The 21,820-nt window shown below is 35.9% G+C and overlaps 2 protein-coding genes across 3 annotated transcripts; one reads left to right on the top strand and one right to left on the bottom strand.

Moving 5' to 3' along the window:
• Positions 1 to 398: 398 nt before the first annotated feature.
• On the bottom strand, positions 399 to 14,341 carry LOC123769531 (uncharacterized). Of its 2 annotated transcripts, none has more exons than XM_045760747.2 (3): positions 14,227 to 14,341; positions 11,832 to 11,906; positions 399 to 10,263 (listed from the first exon to the last, which is right to left on the bottom strand). In XM_045760747.2, exons 2-3 carry the CDS (start codon positions 11,896 to 11,898, stop codon positions 9,632 to 9,634), a joined length of 699 nt encoding a protein of 232 aa, XP_045616703.1. In that variant the 5' UTR covers positions 11,899 to 11,906; positions 14,227 to 14,341; the 3' UTR covers positions 399 to 9,631. The 2 variants fall into 2 exon arrangements, with proteins under 2 accessions (XP_045616703.1, XP_045616702.1); XM_045760746.2 differs by lacking the exon at positions 14,227 to 14,341 and adding an exon at positions 13,996 to 14,213.
• A 1,171-nt stretch (positions 14,342 to 15,512) lies between these two features.
• Positions 15,513 to 21,617, top strand: ND-23 (NADH dehydrogenase (ubiquinone) 23 kDa subunit). Its single transcript, XM_069308700.1, has 5 exons — positions 15,513 to 15,620; positions 16,962 to 17,120; positions 17,907 to 17,988; positions 18,809 to 18,899; positions 21,360 to 21,617. The coding sequence occupies exons 1-5, from the start codon at positions 15,584 to 15,586 to the stop codon at positions 21,600 to 21,602; spliced, it is 612 nt and encodes a 203-aa protein (XP_069164801.1). The 5' UTR covers positions 15,513 to 15,583; the 3' UTR covers positions 21,603 to 21,617.
• The last annotated feature ends 203 nt before the right edge of the window (positions 21,618 to 21,820 follow it).

Here is a 21,820-nt window from a genome sequence, read left to right as displayed (position 1 = left end):
TTTTACCCAAACATTGCATGTAAAACATTTAAAGTTCTACTAATTCCCTCAATTATATTTTCTAGTTATTTTCTGGCCGATGGTCAGAAGTCTGCCATTAGAAGTTACATTTTATTAATCCTCATGTAAGAAGAGGGAGGCCCTATACGTCTTTATTTCATCAGTGACATTATTGTTGTGATGCTGCAGTAATTACTGTACAAGCATTGTATATTTATCTATAAACAGTTTTACAGTTATATAACACTTAAAATGTTTGTATTTATTTATTTATTTATATATACAAAAGTTCTTACGTTCTTGTACAGCCACTAGCACGCATAGCATTTTGGGCAAGTCCTTAATCCTAATTTTCACACACACACACATCCCCCAGTATGGTTAGTAAAATTATCCACTTTTATATTTTATAGTAAGTTTATTGTATAAACTTAATTACTGTATATAGTTGTATAGATTTGACTGTAACAAATCAAAATGGTGCATAGGAGTGACTTCAGCAGAGAACACACTTGTGGGAAATATAAAATGTACAACGCACGCTTGTGGATCTCGGCCTTCACTCAACACAAATCCCTCTCGTAAACTAATACATAATAAATTAATCCATAAAGTTTTAGTAAAGTATATCCTAAAGGCAACTCTGGTATATTTTTACTTGTGAAAAATACTAGTCACGGTTTCTTGCAACACTATACAACTCATAATTCCATGAATAATAATTTAAAAATTTCTACATTGTATCACACTGGATTCAATACCTCATCAAATTTTCTATGTTGATGTATTCAATTCATATACACATAAAAGAAATACATCATATACATTAACATGACTTTCAAATCATCAGAAAAGCATGGTCCCCAAATGTAATACCACTGCTGATATGATCAGGAGATTTTTACTGTACTATAATACATTGTATCTTCTAATAACTGGGCAGAATATATGGCATCACTATGCCAACTGCACAGTTGGTGCTCTAGTACACGACATATTCGATCACTGTAATTCACGTTGTTCCTGAACGTGTAAACAATGAAATTCTTCGTCTTTTTTTTTTGTAAACAATGCAAAACTGTACTATTATAGTTTGAACTCTTTTTTTTTTTTTTTTTTTTTTTGCTTCAGGGAGGAATTATCAGTCAAATAGTGTGGCATAAATATTAGAGTAAAGTACAATTTTCAATTATATAAAATGCAAAGCTGAACTGCATTAATTATGGCATTTACATAATTGTTTGGAAAATTACAGAACTCTACTTTTGTACTTATACTGGACAGTTTATTAATGAGCATAAATTGTGTATAATGAACATTAATATTTAATTTGGTTTGGTAAAAGCTTTTACCGTTGACACTTGTTACACTGAAACCAAAGGTATCAAATATGAAGCCATCAAATTCCATATTCATATAGAAAGTCAGCAATACAGACTTTAAATTCCAAAGAATTCAGATGATTAGTGAAGGTAATTAAAAAGGTGGAGCAGCTAACATCTATCTAAAGTACTGTATATATAAGTAAAATGCAAAAAATATATATGAGAAGCAAAATATGAGGGTTCAGAACAAGCCACAATGTAGGACAGAAGACAAGGGATGTTTTTTCACCCATAGGGTTATAAACCCATGGGTGAAAAACCCAGCCCACCAAAGCTGTAAATGTTAAAACATTGCTACAATCCAACTGAATAAAATCATCATGACACATTTGACAAGCCACCGGCTTCCTGTCCTCAATGAGGTCACTAGCAAGATGATAGCCCTCAGGTAAAATCAAGCAAGAGCACAAGGGAGGCAGAGACTAAGGCTGCATTTCAATGGTTACAGTACTGTAGGAACTGAGGTCAATGGCTACTCATTCTGACATACAGTAATACATTCATGTGAAAAAACATACAGCAGCAATGTATGTTGAACAAGCTTCAGCTAATACATAAATTTGTTAGGGGTCATTTTGCTAGGTTTTAATACAAGCTTTCTAAAACTAATCCTGACTATGACTGATCTAACAGATCATAATGCATAAATTATAACATGTTTGATATACAGTACTGTGGATTTTAATCCACAGTATATCAAACATGTTATACTTTGAGTGGATTTTAATGACAAAAAATTCTAATTTTATGTTTAAAATATAAAACTCCTACTCCCCTACAGGCCTTAAACATCCACACATACCCATAAGAATGGAAACTGAACACCCAAATGAGCTAGAGTTATAATAACGTTTCAAAATATGAGAAGTGAGTGGAATGAACCAGTAAAGGTGGTAATGGCAGGAAACTCCATACAAAGATTGAAATGAAAATACTCTCCAATACAACAAAGCTCATGGGACTGGGAAGGAGGCAGGGAGGGAGGGACGGGGAAGTGATCACACTAGTTGAATGGTTAAGTGCCAGAGTCAAAAACTCGAGCTCATTCCCAATACAAACACAACTGAATAAACATACCTCAAAATAAATATTGCAAACTCACACATTCAAGAATGTCCCTTGTGCACTCAGATGGTACACATACAGTATTTAACATGAAAATGACAGTCACAAACAAAATTCATAATAAATGCAGGTGCACACTAGATTTCAACAAAAGATGCATTACTGTATTACAATAGATACAGTATTACAAATACAAGCAAAGGTAAGATCTGCATATGATACTCTTATTGTGCATTTAATTTTGGGAGTTAACACATACATCTTGTTAATTCCACACTGAAAAAGTAAAAGAACATATACAAATGATAGATCAGGAAAGGGTACTGTTGACATTCTCTCTAGTGAGACAAGAGTATCTCTTCCTGGTGACAAATGAGAAACTCTCCGGTGACACATGAGAAACTCTCCTGTGACAAATGAGAAACTCTCCGGTGACACATGAGAAACTCTCCGGTGACACATGAGAAACTCTCCTGTGACAAATGAGAAACTCTCCTGTGACAAATGAGAAACTCTCCGGTGACACTTGAGAAACTCTCCTGTGACAAATGAGAAACTCTCCTGTGACAAATGAGAAACTCTCCTGTGACAAATGAGAAACTCTCCTGTGACAAATGAGAAACTCTCCGGTGACACATGAGAAACTCTCCTGTGACACATGAGAAACTCTCCGGTGACACATGAGAAACTCTCCTGTGACACATGAGAAACTCTCCGGTGACACATGAGAAACTCTCCTGTGACACATGAGAAACTCTCCGGTGACACATGAGAAACTCTCCGGTGACACATGAGAAACTCTCCGGTGACACATGAGAAACTCTCCGGTGACACATGAGAAACTCTCCGGTGACACATGAGAAACTCTCCGGTGACACATGAGAAACTCTCCGGTGACACATGAGAAACTCTCCGGTGACACATGAGAAACTCTCCGGTGACACATGAGAAAGACTTTCTGGTGACCCATGAGAAACATTCTCTCAGACAACACAGGAAATGCATTTTCTCTGATAACACTGATGTAATATTCTCTATGGTGATACTGGAGTAACAATCTACAATACTGTACTTGGCAACATATATTTTAATAATATTCTTACAGTACTCAAGATATACTTAACTATACCTCTTAGTGTGATGCCACTTATGCATTATTTTAGTTTCCGGTTCTAAAATAGCAATCTATATGACACACGAATAATGTTCCGCTAGATTACACTCGAGATCAACTGCCGCTGTTGTCACGGGCCACGGCGCTCGGACAATAATCCATTTATTGACACTTAATTTATGACTTATCTGCGGATATTCAAGTATAGTCCCATTCTTTAATTTGAACATTTGGATGGCATTCTATTAGATATCACTCAAATACTATCCAATGCTATGGGATGATGATATGTCAGTTGTATTTGATACATTTCAACTATCAACACTTAGGTATATATTATATGTAGAAAAAATACACCAGAGTTCATAATTAGTTGTATGTGAGTCAGGCAAGACAACATAAACAATGTTAAGTCAGGCAAAGAATGAACAATATTGTAATATTTTACATGAGCGATAAATTACTAAACAGTACTGAATTTTAAAATTAATATAATGCATTACACTTGGAGAAAGTGCATAAAGCAAAGAATTATATGGTAACACTGTTCTGCATAAACAAACAAAAATTCTTTAAAAACATCAACATATAATATTCCTTAATTTGACCTCTAACTGCTTAAACGGTAAACAACATTCTCTTATCAAAAGGTTACTTACTAAATATATTTTTTTGTTACTAGAAACATACCATCAGAAAGTGGCTATACATTCATATTAAATTTTATAATGGCTAAGATATTACTGTACAATAAAAGCATTATATATATAAATGCAAAACCCTTTTGTAAAGGTAGTAAACAATTACACCAATGAGGCATTATATGGTAATTTTCCTTCTACAAACAAAAAACATTAGTATGCTTATCTCTACTAAAACTTATAAAATCAAACCTTGTTAATTTCCATCTTGTAAATTGTACATGAAATTTATGATCATAATTGGATAGTACTAAAAATGAGCTGACCACAGTAAGACAGCTGAAAAGCCTTGTACTATAATAGCAATTTGAGCTTAAAACTGCTTTTCAAAAATACTCGTCATTTTTACATCGCTCTCATATACTTTACACTCCCACATCACAACTGTCTGTTACATACACTTGATACTTAATATTTTTACACCTTACATTATGTACTGTAACTACTATGCACATCAATTAAACACAAAAAAAAGAGTTACACTATACATTAAATATTCAATACTAGGACACTGTGCAAAATGTTAATTTCTTGTCAAACTCAAACTGAAAAACAGTAATATAATGCTGAAAAAATGCATTCAATGGATTTGCCATATAAAAATAAATTTTGCATGAAATTCAACATTATATTGCAAGTAAAGCAAAATAAAATGAGATAATGTCAGACACAATACTGTACATAAATAATTTTCCTCGTCAGCCTGGCCATATCTCGAACATTTTAGTTGCATGTAGTGTGATCTAATTTCAGGTGCCTAGATTTCAGAGTCTATAATGTTTGCCCAGATCCTCTGGAAGTCAAAACAAAAGTTTGAAGCTGGTAACTGATGCCATTTGTCAGTGACAAGAAAGTACAGTATGACCTTACATTGCAGGTCAAAAACTGCCCAAAATCCTCTCAAAACCCCACATTCATTCACACTTTGGAACAAGGGACATAAATAACAAAGGTGACCATGCAAAAACACTGCCCTGCATCCAGAGGACAGAACACATAAATGACTCCTGCTGAATATTAAATATCCATGACAGCCAGAGAAAGAAGCTAGTACAACTCCCTATCCACCCCATCAATGCCAGTGAGAGAGACTTTGCCAAGGCTGAACAAGACAAGGTAATAGGCAGTAACTTGCAAAATAAGAAGAGGCAAGACAGAAAAGAACACACGTAAGATAACCAACGCAAAAGGTGAATGTCAAATGAATAGAACAAATGGAAGGCAAGGACACTCTTTTGAATCCAAAGAAGAGGCAGATCCCTAAAGTGAGAAAAAATTGAGTTTTGGGCGAGAATAGCCAGGAGAGCTAATTTAGAAACAACTGTATATGAACTCAAAGAATATGGCCCACACTTGGTTCCCAACCCAAGCAACTTAGGAAACAGCAGTTTGACTGGAAAAAAAAAAAAGAGGAAAGGATAAGTCCATATCCTCTAGGTCAGAAAGAATGTACCCTCTTCAAATGCTGTACAATCTGGAACTGATGCCCCAAAGACTAGAAACTTCCATGACTCAATGGAGGCAAACAGGTGCAGATGGCCGTGCTGCCCACAAAGCCAGAGGAAGTAGGCCCCGTCTATTTTCCACACCATTAAGATAAACAGAAGGAGAGAGATCAACAGCACAATCAGTCAACATGCCTTGAAAGGGAACACCACCAAAGTACTGTACATAATAATAATAATAATAATAATAATAATAATAATAATAATAATAATAATAATAATAATAAAATGCAGAAGCCAGAAGCAAGACTACTTACAGAGACCACCTCTAAAAGAGAAGGAAATTAATTGAACTACCCCTCCTGGAGGAGGCATTTGAATAACTGGGATGCAATCCAAAAGATGAAGGAGAGCAGAGCCCCCAGGAGATGGATGCACCGAAACATCAGTAAGACTTTCACAAAACCTGCAAGTGATTTTGAGACTGAACTGTTCTTAATTACCAATGACCCTCAATCTGTGCAATCTCCAAGTGCACCAATATAAAGATATTTGCGTTCAACACCAAAATCTTGAGCAGGATTTGGCCGTGTGCAAATTTTCAAAGGATTAATTTGATGGCATGTGAATTTTTTAAGTGAAAGTAAAGGTGATGCACTGTGCCACTCTCCTGTTACCCTCACTTGTCCCACCCTAACCTCTGTATCGTCCCAGATGCACCCACTGGTCAAACACCATGATTTTCCATGTGACTCACTACAACCATCTTACATTTTTGCATACTTTTGAATTACATTCCTGCATCATGCATCTTCCCAAGCATCCAGAACCTTGCTTAAAGAATCTATTGTAATTTAGTATAAACAGAAATACGTTTTATTGAAAGTGGAAAAACGTAATACAGGTATTTGAGGCCTCTGAAATCTAATCTATTTTTTCCTTCGCCTAAATTAAACTTATTCTTCACCTGGTTTTCCAAAAATACAAGCCTCATTAAGGTTGAGGGCTGACAGTAATCATTGCTATCACCGATTCCTATCATTCCAGGCCACTTATACATTATTACTATACAATGAGTTTTCACTATTCAATGACCATTTCAAATAAATTATCATAACTTTTAATTTATGTCTTCCTTAGATACTGTATACAGTTCCCATTACAGTACTGTACTACTAAAATAGAACAACTATAACTTCAAAAACCTTACTCGGATATAATCATTAAGTATAAATAATCATTAAACTAATAAACAGTGTCCAAAACCAGCGCCAAATTAATTTTGCAAAATGCTACCATTATCATTAAATATTTTAACAAAAGATTATTCTGAGAAACCATCCAATCAGTGTGATTAATGCAGTGGGAATCTTGGAAACTAAGGCCCCCCCCCCCCTAAACTTCTCACCTTGAAGATTTTATTATTTAGTTTAATGTGATTCAGTTAAATTTCTTATACTGTATTTTACCAAAACATTGTAAATTTATATACAGTAAAGTACACCGACTTGTTAATATAACAAAGCAGACTCTCACATTTGTCAGAAATAAATATTCTGCCTGCATGTTCAGGTACGAGGCATATATATATGAGCAATTATTTCACTCTTGTGACTTCAGTGGTTTGAGCATAAGATAACTGGCTTCTACTCAGCAAGACTTTGTATATACAGTACAGTATGTTGTATTTATGAATGTACATATAGTAAATGTATATATTGTATCCCTGTATGTATGTATTGTCATTCTGTGCAATTACGTACTGTAAGTGCAATTGTTAAGAGGATGAGAGCTACAGTTGTGGAGTCCTATGTTCCCCTATGTACTCGCTACTCTCTCCCTCTGCCTCACTGTATGCGTGCAGGTCCGAATGTGCATGCTGTAGACATGAATACAGTAGCAGTCATTTTTAATGCAAAAAAATATTTGTGTGTGTTTGGGATGTTTTACCCTCCTTGCTATAAATTGTATGTTGTATGTGTGATTTTTGTTGTGATTTGTGTTGAAAAAAAATTAGTCAATTAATGGCAAAAAAATGGTAAGTCTTGATATAAACAGAATCCTTCATAGTTTAGAATGGGCCCACATCCCATTTAGTTTGTTCTATTGAGGTTACACTTTATATACACCATATAAGTATTCATGGATATGTATACAGTACCTGTTAATTATGAAAGCAGATTTTACTTTTAACATCTTGATTAAAAATGGCTGCATAAATTATTTCACATCACATAGAATCTTTCTTAAGCTTTAAATTTGCATTATTACAATATACACCGTGGTTCAGTGGGGTGACAACAGGTGTTCAAATAAAAAACGTAAGTCTATAGAAATAAGATGGCTCATTAGAATGAATGAACCAACTACTGTACAAGAGGCAAGGTAAGTACGAGGAGAAAGAGCCAAGATATTATGACTATACTGTATATCACTTGCAAGGGATATGAGGAGGAGGAGGAGAAGCTGAATATGATGAAACAAAGGAACAGTAGCCCAACCAATTGGTTCATCAAGGATCAAATGCTGACTTGCAAGAATTAAGATCATTGTTATATCAACCAGTCCAAGTAGATGGGGATCATCAAGCATTACATGAGACAACAAGTTTGGCAGCAATACCAACAATTGTTGCTTCAGTACCCCAAGTAAGCAAGTAAGTAAGTAAGTCATTATCAAAAGAAGGTGCCAAGCCAGGAAGACTATGTCCAGCATCCCAAAATTATCAGTCTGGTCAAATGAGAGGATCCGAGTGTGTGAGGTCACATCAAGGCCACCACCACACACCACACTAGACATACAGCAACCCTATGTTAAACCAAAACTGTTAACTTTTAAAGTACAACTGGAAAAGATCATCAAGGCAAATGAGGGTGGGGGAACCTTTGACAAGCCACCAGCTTTCTGTTCTTGTCAAGGCCACTAGTATTGGTGGCTCTCAGGTAAATATGTTGCACAACACTTGCCAGCATTATATTAATTCATTGCTCTTACTCTAATTTACAGTCTTATTTAATGTGTTAATGATTACATTATACCTGAGGCATCCCCAGGCAGGCAATGCCAAAACATTAATAAAGTTAAGTAGTTCCCATTGTCTGGGTTATATTTATAAAGGTCCCTCTAGGCCAAAGACTGAGCATTCCTAGAATGGAACCACAACAGTTGCCTAACTTCTAGGTACAGTACCTATTTACTGCTAGTTGAATAACCATATCAGAAGCAAAGAAACATGCTCAAACATCTCACTCTGCCTGGAAATCAAAGCCGGGTCCAATCGGTAATGAATCACCCCACCAAACTAAGACACATTATATCATAATAAGAAAATGTAAAGATTGAGAAAGAATCTAATCTGAACAAATACAGTACTTTGTACACTCACAATTTCAACAGAAAATAAGAGACTCATACAGAGTCAATTTGTAAGTTTCCATTTTAATTCATGTGGCAGAATTAACAAGGTTTGAATAAAAAAATGAGAAACATAACCCAGAAACAAAGGTAAGGGGTCACAATTCATCGCATCACTTTGGCTTCAGATCTGGACTCTAATATATATATATATATGTATATATTTACTATTAAATTATTGAGAATATAGTACAGTCATTAGTTTTACTTACATAATAGTTCAAAATATTTTTAATGTTCCAATTACATCTGAAACCTTTAAAGTGTTAAAGCTTATGAATAAATACAAAGGTTATTCATTATTTCAGTCTATTATTATCTAACAACTTTACAAAGTAAGGTAGTCCAGGTTATGTGTACTATTCCAGGAACTATCTTACTAACTTGGTTATTTCCTTTCATATGTAACTGATTATAAACTATTTATTTAAATACAACAAACCAAACTAGTCCTTACATTTATTACTTGGGCCTTCAAGTGTTTCAGTAACACATCATCCCCCCTTCTCATGTACAATCATCCATTCTGAGTTGTTGAATACCTCTCGATACAGTCTCCAATTCTCTTGGTTTTGAAGTCAAAATCAGCCCTTCATCCATGGAAGCAGTTAAATTTTCCATGCTGCGAGATCTGACCAACACATGTCCTGTATTTCCACCGCTAGAAGTGGAATTACTGTAACTGCTGAAGGTTTTCTTTTTACATGTACCACTGCTAAGACTGGTTGTTCTAAGTCGATATGATCCACTGTTGTATCCCGAGACTTCACTCGTACTTGAAATTGCAGTGCAGGTATTACTAGTATTATCATATGGGTGAGTCCTAAGTCGACGTCTACGGGTAATGCAACACTTGTACACTCGTTTTGTGGAGGGCTCTTTGATTCCATGACAAGGTAGCTCATAGCCAGCTTTAAAGCTTGTGATAAAAGTTGAATTCATTGTAAGAACCTGAAAACCTGCAATATTTGCATTTTCCTTTTCGACAGAGTGAGAAGATCCAGAGCTTTTGGGGCTTTTCTGGGAGTCCCAACGAGAAGTAGAAGGTCCAGGCTGCTCTACATTAAGCTTCTCCATGCTGTCTCTCAAGCACTCTTGAAGAAACTCCTTACGACTTGAAGTGATGGTGCTTAACATGCCTGAAATATATGCAGAATACACTAAATGCACAAACTCAAACTAAGTTGTGAAAGAAAGCATAAAAGTGAAATAATTAGCAAGGAAAAATGTACTGTAGTTCTTGTCAACCATGTTAACCAGTCATCATAAGAAGCCTCTTACAAGAAGTTTTCAATGGCCTACAATATAACATGTATATAATCTATTTCTTGTTTGTCAAAAAATCTGCATTAAAGGAACTCCCAAGACTGATACATTAAAATCATATCTTAGCTAAAATCCCAAAGTTTGCTTACTGTTGGTAGTGGATGCGATTGTAAAATTTCCATTGCTACCTATTGGATGGGTGATAGGTACACTGTGTGTAGCTTGCCCACTGCAAATATAAACTGCTTAGCTTAAGAGACTGTTGTGGTCTAGTTCTTAAACCCATTGCTGATATATAAATGAAACTATGTAACTAGCTTATCAAGACCATATCTTGCATAGCCAAATGAACTTTTGGAAAGTAAGCCCTCCCGACTAAAATATAAAGGGAGCCGAGGAAGTGGAAACCTAAGGAAGGGTAGAACAAGCTCATAATCCCAATTACTCGGTACAGCACCAGATGGAAGGTGCAGATAAGGTACAGAACATGGACTGGGAGGGAAGACAAAAACAATCCCATGGAGAGAATCAATACCATAGAAATAGATGTAACAAGGCTGCAAAGAAGAACAAGCAAACCCAGAACCTTCTCAAATGAACCCCTAAAACCCTGAGACCTAATGCTGCCATAGGAAAGGAAGGGCCAAGGCCAGCACCTACAACCCTCCCCAGAATTCAAAATTGAGAGGTAGGAAGGAGGAGGAGAGCCAGGTGTGGAAATCTCATAAAAGCAGACCCTAAAGAAACACACCACAAAACCAGGAGGCTGCAAGTTCAGAAGAAGGCTCTGAAGCCATCAAAACATCAGATGGGACCACCTCCAGCTGGTCCATGCCACCAGAACACCAAAGCAAGTGAATGAGTGAAGTGGGCTGCTGGTCGGGACCCAGGTAACCTGGGCCACCATCCGGTGGTGGTTGAGAGGATCAAAGTTAGGGTTTCTGGCTGGTTTTTCATAGTTTTGGGAACACCTCTGATTTCCATGCTGCACTACCCTTGCACAGAGTCAGATTCTGGTCCTGGCTCCTTGTCTGTCATCGCAGGTCACAGAAACCTAATGTAACCTTACAGGATTTACTACAGTACTGTAGCACTACAGCTCTGGGAAGCTACTGAGGGGACCTACCAGAAAAAAACTGTCTGTAAAGGGTTAAAAGGACAAAAAACAGTGTATGGTATTTATTTTTATACAGTACTTTTATTAAATCTGTACAATGATTTGCAAAGCTATAGTGATACAATTTCTTAGACGAGTAAATCAATATAATTGCCTATATATAATACAGTACAGGTATGTTGTTTGTACATTTATAATTAGCTTACTCTTAAAAAGTATGAGTACAATGAAGAAATATAATGTCGAAGTACACTGCAGATCAAATATTTTAACATGATAATAATCCCCATTAGTCTCACAAATACAGAATACGATCATACTTACCCAGCTCATCAAGAGATTTATTTATGGAGACTATATCATATATCTCCCCCGCACCCCCAGTACTCATGGTTGTACCTCCATATGCAAGAAAAAAATACGGAAAAATTATAATTTATTGAAATGTTTTTGCAAATTTCATTTATAACAAAAAATACTAAATGATATTGACAGAACATGTACAATAATTGTATGTTAGTAAATATTACTTTGTCACATATGGTAGAAGATGGAATTAATACACACACAAATCTGCTGTACTGCACAGTTAAATGAGAATTTGTTGGGAGTATAAATATGTCACACAACTGGAATAATTAATTTTAAGAAGGAACTACCAACTCCTACCCTGTTACTGTACAATGGGAAATCCAGCATCCAGATCACTTCCAGCATACACACCCAGAAAACCATCATTGGAGCAGTCCACTCATAATATAGGCTACAGTACACACAGAAATCACAATAGCTTGATGCATCAAATGAACAAATCCACAAGGGCCGTGACGAGGATTCGAACCTACGTCCGAGAGCATCCCAGACGCTGCTCAGTCGATGAAAGTAGCATCTGGGGATGCTCTCAGATGTAGGTTTGAATCCTCGTCTCGGCCCTTGTGGATTTGTTCATAGACTAGTGTTTATGTGACATCCTGGCTTCATCAGAGTTCTGACCATTGTCTAGAGAGCACCAACTGGTTTTTTAGCATCTCATTGAAACTTTTAAAATAATGAACAAGTTGGAGAATGTTGATCCAGACAATTTCTTCAAAAGGTCAGATGTAACACAAACAAGGAGCAACAGTTTCAAGCTCAACATGCCACAATGTAGGACTGAGAACAGGAAATGCTTTTTCACCCACAGGGTTATAAAGCCATGGAACCGCCTACCCGCCAAAGCCATAAATGCCAAAACTCTGTAAAATTTAAAAATCCAACTGAAAAAGATCATCAGGGCAAATTGGGGGATCTTTGACAAGCTGCCAGCACCTGTCCTCATCGAGACCACTAAAGTGTTAGTAGCCCTCAGGTAAATTCAGGTAGGTAAATATTCCAAATAATTTTGTCACAAACCCAGCCAGTCAAAGTCATTGTATGCCTCCAACATCTTTCTAGCTTTATAAATCAGCTGACATATAAAAACCTTGTGGAAAAACTAAATAGCTTATGATATCTGAATATACAACAGCTAGTAACAATGATACATTATCTCAGAACAGTAATGCAAGCATCTTATACATATTTAGACCACTCATCAGCTTCAATCTGGGAACATCCAGTTTCAAGATTGTCATCACCTCTCAATCAACAGCAGCAGCTTCAGTTTGCCTTCATATCTCTTTTCTTGTTTGTGAAGATTTTTGTGTACATTTTTCTCAATTTTACTCAAAAGTTGATTTTTAGAGCACACTTACTTACAATCTGATATCACCAATATTGCTGCTAGTCCTGAACATTGCATAATAATTATTCATTGTGCTAGGGGACAGGAAGCCAGAGTGTATTCATACACATTTAGCTTTTATCGAGGTTTTTTTATGACCCCCAGGTCTCGACTTGTAAGCATCCTATTTACCAGAGATATCACTTCCCCTTCCAGTACAGGTACTTGACCCAAGTGAAGCCTCCTTGCCTTATGAGTGGCAGCAGCCAGCAAGTCACCCTCCTCCAAGTTCCCTGCAGGTATATGGAGTCAATATCCCAACACAACTTGCACAGGAGAGGTGGCGGCCGTGTAGTGGCCTCGCCTGTATATACCCAGTACTGTATATATTATCCATGTGGCTCGTGTATGATTCAGTTACAGCCCCGCTCTTGTGCCAGATAAGTCCACTATAGGCTCACCATAGCCCGTGCTACTTGCAACTTTTTGTTCCCAGTAGCTGAATCTATAACAACAACATCGTGTATGATTGACGGCCCATACACCTCTAGTCTACGAGATATGCGTCGATGTTTAATGATAGCAACAATATATGCTGATAACAGTATCAAAGGCACACTGCAGCATTATATGATACTGGCAATATGAAGGATATCACATAGAATAACAAGCAGAGAACGGACTAACAAGAGAGCAGATAGAGAACTGCTCGTCAGGAAAAAGCCAGCAGGTATAGCTGATAACAGCACCAGGATAAAAAAGAAAAACACTATTGGCCGGTAATACCATTATATGAAGGGACTATGATGATGGAGTGCGTAGAGGATGGCTGAGAGACCACTAGAGCAGTGATCAGTACCGCTGACAGCCTACCACTGACAGCAAGAGACACTGCCACAACACTCTCCTGCCCTCTAATCATCTCTCGCATAGCTAATACTAATGTTACTTACCATCATTCGGTGGAAAATATCTTAAACTACAAAGATCTATGGGAAAAATGGGGTTTTAACGTACCATTGGGGAGTTAAATGTAGCAAAGGGGATGTTTCAAGGCCATGTCAATCAGCTGAGAGGGTAAACACGGAGGTAAACAGACAGCAGCTGCCACCCTCCTGGGCGGCCGCCCACCTCCCGCCAAATTTAAATAATTTCCCACACATTGTTTATACAGCAGGTTTATTTTTGAGTCTTGGGTAGTATGTAAATATTATATATATTTAACATGAATTTGCTTAGAGGATCTCGGTTGCATAGTACGTTGGGTTCGTTCTCAACTCACAATCGGGAATCCAGGGTTCGAGTCCCAAGAGAAACATCCCGCACACATCCCGCTTGGGATGTATATATAACATTAATAATTTTGTAACTAGCATCAAAAAATTTTATTTGCTTAGCTAAACGAACTAGATGGTTCAGTTCCTGAACCGATTATGTGCCTCTGTAATCGTTTACACCACCGCCCACAGGATGGGTATGGGGTGCATAATAAAGAAAGAAATTGAGAAATTGAATTGATGTTCCTCTTCTGCAATTCCTGATTTCCTAAATTACTGCGGTTATGACAACAGAGATTGGGATGCCCATGTCCAGCTTAATTTCAGGCTCTAATTTTAGTAAGAATGCCGCATATTTAAGAAACCTTTTGTGATATTTAGTATGACATTGCTGTCTATATGAACACCATGAAATTTCCCATCTACTCATATTTTTGATAATTTATAATTATCAATTATAAATTATAATTATCAGTTATGGACATTATTATAAATTATTAACATTATAAATTATCAACAATATTATCAATTATCAACACGCCAGTGTGTAGGACTGAAAACAGGAGATGCTTTTGATATACCTATATCTATATAAAACATATAATTGGTATATAAATATAATATCGGTAATAAACAAATGGAACCGCCTACCCGCTCAAGACATAAATGCCAAAACTAACTTTTAAAATCCAGCTGGAAAAAATCGTCCGGGCAAATACAGGAGACCTTTGACAAACCCACGGCTTCCTGTCCTCTTCGAGGCCACTCGAATGTCGGTGTCCCTCAGGTAAATTACAGCAACTTAAGTCCAACTTATGCCCGAAACGCTTTGCGTAATAGTGGCTTTAGGCATTGTATGTACTAGCTCTACCTATAAGTCAAACAATCCTTGTAAAAATTTATTGTATGTATGTACCTTACCTAAATAAAATTGTATTGTATTGTATTGTATAAGTGTCAAGTGTTTCGAAAATAAATTACAATGATTTTAAGTTTAATATGTATGCAGTTGAGCTTCATCTTTTCGTTTTTCTTTTGTTTCAATGCGTTTATTGTTGAGACTTGTGGTGTTTATTCCCAGCTGAGGCTTTGTAAACATGGCTGCGGTACGGCTCTTTTCATACGGCCGCAATGGTATGTATTTTTCCTTATTTATTCCCCAAATGATACCTTGGATATATTGTACTGGTCATGCTGAATGTTCCAATTTTACGAGTACAATTGTACTCTTAGTGGGGTGGCATCACTTAAATTACCGGAGTTTGAGTTAACATTTCAAGCAGACCGGTGTCAGGATAAGTCGCCCTTATTTCAGCTTGTAATAATTTACTTTTGGAGTTTTGTAACAAAACTGCGCCAAGCGAATTATAAGTTTTGTGCAAATATATATTAAAATGTGACATACATTGAAAACTGTTAACAGGATAAATGTTAAGAATTCAAAGTGAATATTACCAGTAAGAAATTCCTCTCTTTCACATCTGAATTTACCTGACGGCCACTAGCACACTAGTTGCCTCGATGAGGACAGGAAGCCGGTGGTTTGTCAAAGAGCCATCCATTTGTCCTGATTTTTTTCAAGCTGTATTTCAAGTTCAGCGGAGTTTTCGGAGTTACAACTTCGGTGGGTAGGCAGTTCCATAGGTTTTTAACTCTGTGGGTGGAAAATCATCTTTTGTTTTCAGTCCTACACAGTGGCTTGTTGAGCTTGAAACCATTAATCCTTGTCTGTATTATATCTGACCTTTTGAAGAATTTGTCCGAATCAACTTCTTCCAAATTGTTCAGTGTTTTGAATGATTCGATGAGATCAGCCCTATCATATCTGATTTGCAGTCTTGTTAGCCGTGTGGCCCTCAACTTGTCCTGGTAGGAGAGTATCAGGACAGGGCGTACATCATAAGAGAGTACTAATTTTGTCAATGTGAACACTGCATAAACAGAGAAACTTAAGTATAGGTCAAACAGAGAAACTTAAGTAGAGAGGTCCAAGAATTTTTGTTTTGGGGGGTTAAGAACAGTTGTCCTCTTATAATGTCATGTGTGTGTTTTATTTAGTATTTTTCAAGATAAGTGCAAATGAAATTTCTTATTACTATATTGTTACAATTAATTTTACCAAAATTTGAAATTAAGGTACAGTACAGTGGAGTCTGGCCCGAATGAACCAAAACTAATTGATGAAACTCAGCCTAATAATATTCATTGTATTTAAGCTGTACTATTATTAAACTGTTTTATGGCTAAAATCATTGTTTTTATTGATTAAGTGAACATGCTATACACATTGTGTATTTTCATGCCAGAATTATTTGGGGGGGGGGGAATGTAAACCACCACCCAAATAAAAATGGCGTACATAAGATATAAATGAATAAGTACTGTACAGTATATTCAATAAAAAATTTAAATTGCTAAATCTAAACCACTCCATTATTTCTTAAATTATTTTATGTCATGTGGTTTATTTTGCAGTTTCAAGTGGCTCACTACTTGTACCGTGTGTGCGCGGTACTGCTGTAACACAAGCACGTTCTTGCTACAAGTATGTGACTCCAGATGAGCCCAGTATGGAGTGGAAAGACATCACTGACCGGGCAGCTGCCACTGTGTTTTGGACGGAACTCTGGCGAGGTCAGATTTATGCAACACAAATGTGTAATCTTATTTAGATGTGGGAAAGCTTTGATTATGAACTATGCATATCACGTACTTGGTTCAGTAATTTTTTTTTTTTCCATAAAAAATATTTTAGAAGTAACATACTGTAAATACTAATAATGTGCAACAAATTCAGTAATTTTTCCCAATGATTACTTGAATATTTAATAATTATTGTGTAATAGATTTTTGTGACTTTTCTGGACAACTCCTTTTGTAGCTCCCAAATACAGCAACCTGGAAGCACCCAAGCTTTAAGGAACACACCAGGGCTTAGTGATTTACGGACATCTGCTGGAGGCCAGGACCAGAATGAGCTGGGGGTTAGGAGGGAGGACATTGTTAGAGGGGAGTTGGGACAAATTATGTTTGTCTTCTTACCTTTGCAATAAACTTGCATATATGCTCCAAATTCCTGAGTCCTCACCATCATTTAAAGGGTTTCAGTAAGTGAGGTAAATGAGAAACATTTTAGCCAGATATAATGCAGTAGTATGACTAGGAAGCTCTCCATCAATGTGTGTGTGTGGGTAAAGTTTTCACAATAATGTACATAGGTGTGATCTTTGACGTAATGAAATGGGAAGGGGCAAAGGGCTTACACATTCATGTTTATATCATGACCTGTTCTCTTTTAAAAATTACAATTCTACAGTGTATTAGTATTTAATAGATTTTTGCTAAAAAATTATATGTACCTTTGCCATCTGTGTAATATTTTACTACTGGTATAATACCTAGTTTGTTTCATTTTTGTAGGTGCTGCTGTAACACTGGGTCATATTTTCATGGAGCCTGCTACCATCAATTACCCCTTTGAGAAAGGACCACTTAGCCCAAGGTTGGTACTGTACATAAAATAAGGTTGTGAATAAAAAGGGAGACAAATATGAAGGGTTTGCCATAGTCAATGAAAATGATAGCAGTAAGGAGGGTGGACCTTCAAATGACTTTGGGGAGCAATGCACAGTGAAGAAAAATCCAGAGAGAGCAAGAAACATGGCTACATAAACTCAGTGATGTCTTTTGTAGTCAGTAGAAACAAGGGGTAGAAATTTTAAATATTGCCCAACTATTGAATCTATATTTGAGATAACAAACGGCCAAGAAACATTGTATAAAGGTGAGAGAGACCTTTTTCTTGAGAATGAGACACGTTTTTCTTGGCTGTTCATAGAGCTCCTCCTAGAAATTGTTGCTATGCAGTTTTTAATTCTCTAGTGTTTTTTCTTCCCTTCTGATTTGAAAAATGTATTCAAAGACATCTGCATATACATCTTCTCATAGTTAAGCTCTTGCTGTCTTTTAAATTCATTACGTACTTCATTTCAACATAACTTTTGACATTTCCATCTTTGTTATTGTTGAAGTATATAAATATATTTGATAAGAGTTCCACATGGCACACTGTGCCATGTGGAAGCCCTGTCAGCTTCATCAACTTAATCAAATCCAGTGATGTTTTATATGATTAATATTTAGTTTTCTAATTTTGTACATTTGCATTCAGAAAAAAGAATGCAAGTCAAATTTAATGCGATGTAAATTGAAAAGTGAGTGTAAAGGGAGATTGAATGTAAATTTGGACTCAGTGGGATGACAGTACAGTACTTGTGAAGCTGTATGTTAGAGTTTTATATATATACAGTACTTTTAAACAGGTTCCGTGGGGAACATGCCTTGCGTCGTTATCCATCTGGTGAAGAGCGCTGTATTGCTTGTAAATTATGCGAAGCCATCTGTCCTGCCCAAGTAAGTGGAAAATCATATAATTTATATTATAGGTTTATTAATTGTTACAAGAATTCAACTTGTACAGGTTTTTAAGTTGTCAACAAGCCATATCTTTGACAGTACTGTAATTCCTTTTTTAATAACAAGTACTGTACTGTAATCAGCTAGAAGCACCCCTGCTCTCCCTGTTGACAATTTATTTTATTATGTAGGCCTGCTACACACATTACTCATTCTTAACCAGTATTTTCTTACAATCATTTGGCAATGAGTGCAAGGATGGCTACAAAATATGTCTTGGAACATTTCCTCCATGCACAATTTAGCTTACACAGCTCAACATTTATGTGGCCCCTTTCATGATATAATGTTACCCAGATGCTATTCAGAATACTGTATGTTACTGGAATATCTGCCTCAGTCGTGAGTTAATGATCTGGATAAAACAAACCAATTAAGTTAAAAAGAACTACAGCACATTTGCTAGGATTGAGTGTAAGGATGTGTTCAACATTGTATTTCATATATTTCTATTGGTTTTTCTATAACATCTCTGGTAAATGTATAGGGAAACCAACATGTTGATTTGTTTACTTAGGAACTGCTTTCCATTTAGTTTTTTGAAAATGAGACGTGTCAGAACTGATACTACTAGCATGCTGCATCCCAATGCTAGTTGAAGTCCTGCATACAAAATTCTTACCCAGGAATTTTTTTTTTTGTTATTTTTCATATAAAATTATGCTGTAGCTTGCAAAAAAAAATATTGCAATTTATTTTTGTCCATACTACTTGTCCACTCGTCCTGTATGACTTGTGAATTTACAAATTGGATATTCACCCAAAGTTGCTGGCTGGGCATTACAAATAAGAAACTTATTCGGTATTTCAACTCTCAAGACGGTAACACTCGCATATTTTCCTAGTGCTTCAAAACCATTTAAGTTAAATACTTGTAATTCCTAGATACTTGTATACATCTTATCAGTACTGTCTGTACTGTGACTAGACATAAAAATTGGGTCATACAGTATGGTTTCTAGACCTTTATTATTTGCTGTATATTTTGATTGATTCAGTAGAGCTGGCTATTACATAGGTAATAATACAAAAGGTTTAGTGCCACATAAAATTTTCTTGTTTATTTCTAGTAAATTTCCAGAAGCTATCTTAAATACACTGGACAGAGATTGTAGTGATATTTCTGAAAAGCATCTTGGTTATTTTATGTCTTCCAACCTGTTAATTTCTTCGTTATCATCCGAGACGTGAAAATTAGAACAAATTTCAAATTTAAGTGTCATGAAATCTCGACACCTGGTCAAAAGTAGACATTTATTAGTGTCTCCTTTGTATAGTCATGAACTATGGGACTTGCAAAATGCTGATTAGTAAGCATTTTAGTAAGATATTAGTAAGCTAAATTGTTTGGGGAGGAAATGCTCAAGACATAGCTCGTGTCCATCTTTGCACTCATTGACCTAATTGGTTGGCTTTATTTCTACAAGAGTAAGGGATCATTAAGACAAATGATCTTTTATGATAGGAAATCACCCATCCAGCTAACTGCATTCCCTCTTGCAATATGATTGAAAGAAATTCAACTTGAGAATGAATGAATGACGTGGCAGGTCTGCAGAACAAAATAGATAAGCTCCTTAGAGGAAAGCATGCATACCTCTAGCTGGATATTTGATATTATTATGGAATTGCAGCCTGAACCAGAGCCCTGTCAAACGACCTGTGAGAGAGATCCAGGTTTGACCCGTGAGACTGCTGGTGATGTGAAATTAATGTACAATGTTTCTTAAAATTATTGTTTATATTTGTGCTTTTTGTATCTATCCTTGAATACTCAGATGTAAACAATATACATTTTGTATTATAAATTATTAGCCATTGAGAGTAATGCTGTGTGTTTGTCAACATGTCTTGATTGTAATTTTATGCTGGATGCTGTGTAATTTACACACTAAACAAAGTGCTATACATGTTGAAAGCCATTATAGATGTAAAATGCCTGTGTATTTGTGAATGAAAGCAATTAATTAATCAAGCTAATCAAATAAATCAAAAACTATTATGTACCAGGTAATGGAGTTGGTGTTAATACCCCTTACTTTTTAAAATATTTGGAAGAACAGAATTTTGTAAATACAGTACCACACACACTGTTATATTCACGAAGTAATTGTTGTGGCCTATATGACTTTGTTAGTGAATATATATACTGTACAAGGGAATTATGAGAAACATAAGAGGTTTCTGTATAACAAACCGAGACAACATTTAAATTAAACACTTTATCAGTGTTGAAGGTCTTGGCAAATTTTCTCAGGAAATTTGAACTTTACATCATAACTTGCACAGTTTGTGCGATTTTCATTTAATTTAAAACAGCTTTTGATTCATAGATAAGTGATTACTACCTTCAATTCATTAAATTTCTAATAGTACTGTATATTGAATTTCCTGTAGGCTATAACCATTGAAGCAGAGGAACGGGCTGATGGAGCTAGACGTACGACAAGGTATGATATTGATATGACCAAGTGCATCTACTGCGGTTTTTGCCAAGAAGCCTGTCCAGTTGATGCTATTGTGGAGGTAAGATACAAAATATTTTGTAATTTAGTTTATTATTCCATGATATTTATAAAATCTAATTTGAGAACATCCTGTGAAGCTCAATTTATTTTGTTCAGGAGGAAAGTTTGTTAAAATGGGAAGCGTTACAAGTGCTATTGAGACCCCATTTTTTTTATCCCTTTCATCCTAAATGTTATATGTTAACAATTTATGTAAAAGAAAAAGAAAAACAGATAATTAAAGTGTGCAGTATCAATGAAATATATACAAAAAAATAGGAAGTGAAAGTCATTATTAGTGTGTTTTATACAATGTGAATTCATTTATTTTAGTTACTTGTGAAGTTTTAC

This window comes from Procambarus clarkii, chromosome 63 (assembly GCF_040958095.1).
Source record: "Procambarus clarkii isolate CNS0578487 chromosome 63, FALCON_Pclarkii_2.0, whole genome shotgun sequence".
Lineage (NCBI taxonomy): Eukaryota > Metazoa > Arthropoda > Malacostraca > Decapoda > Cambaridae > Procambarus > Procambarus clarkii.
Note: the sequence above shows the minus strand (reverse complement) of the source record. Positions and strands in the feature narration are given on the sequence as shown.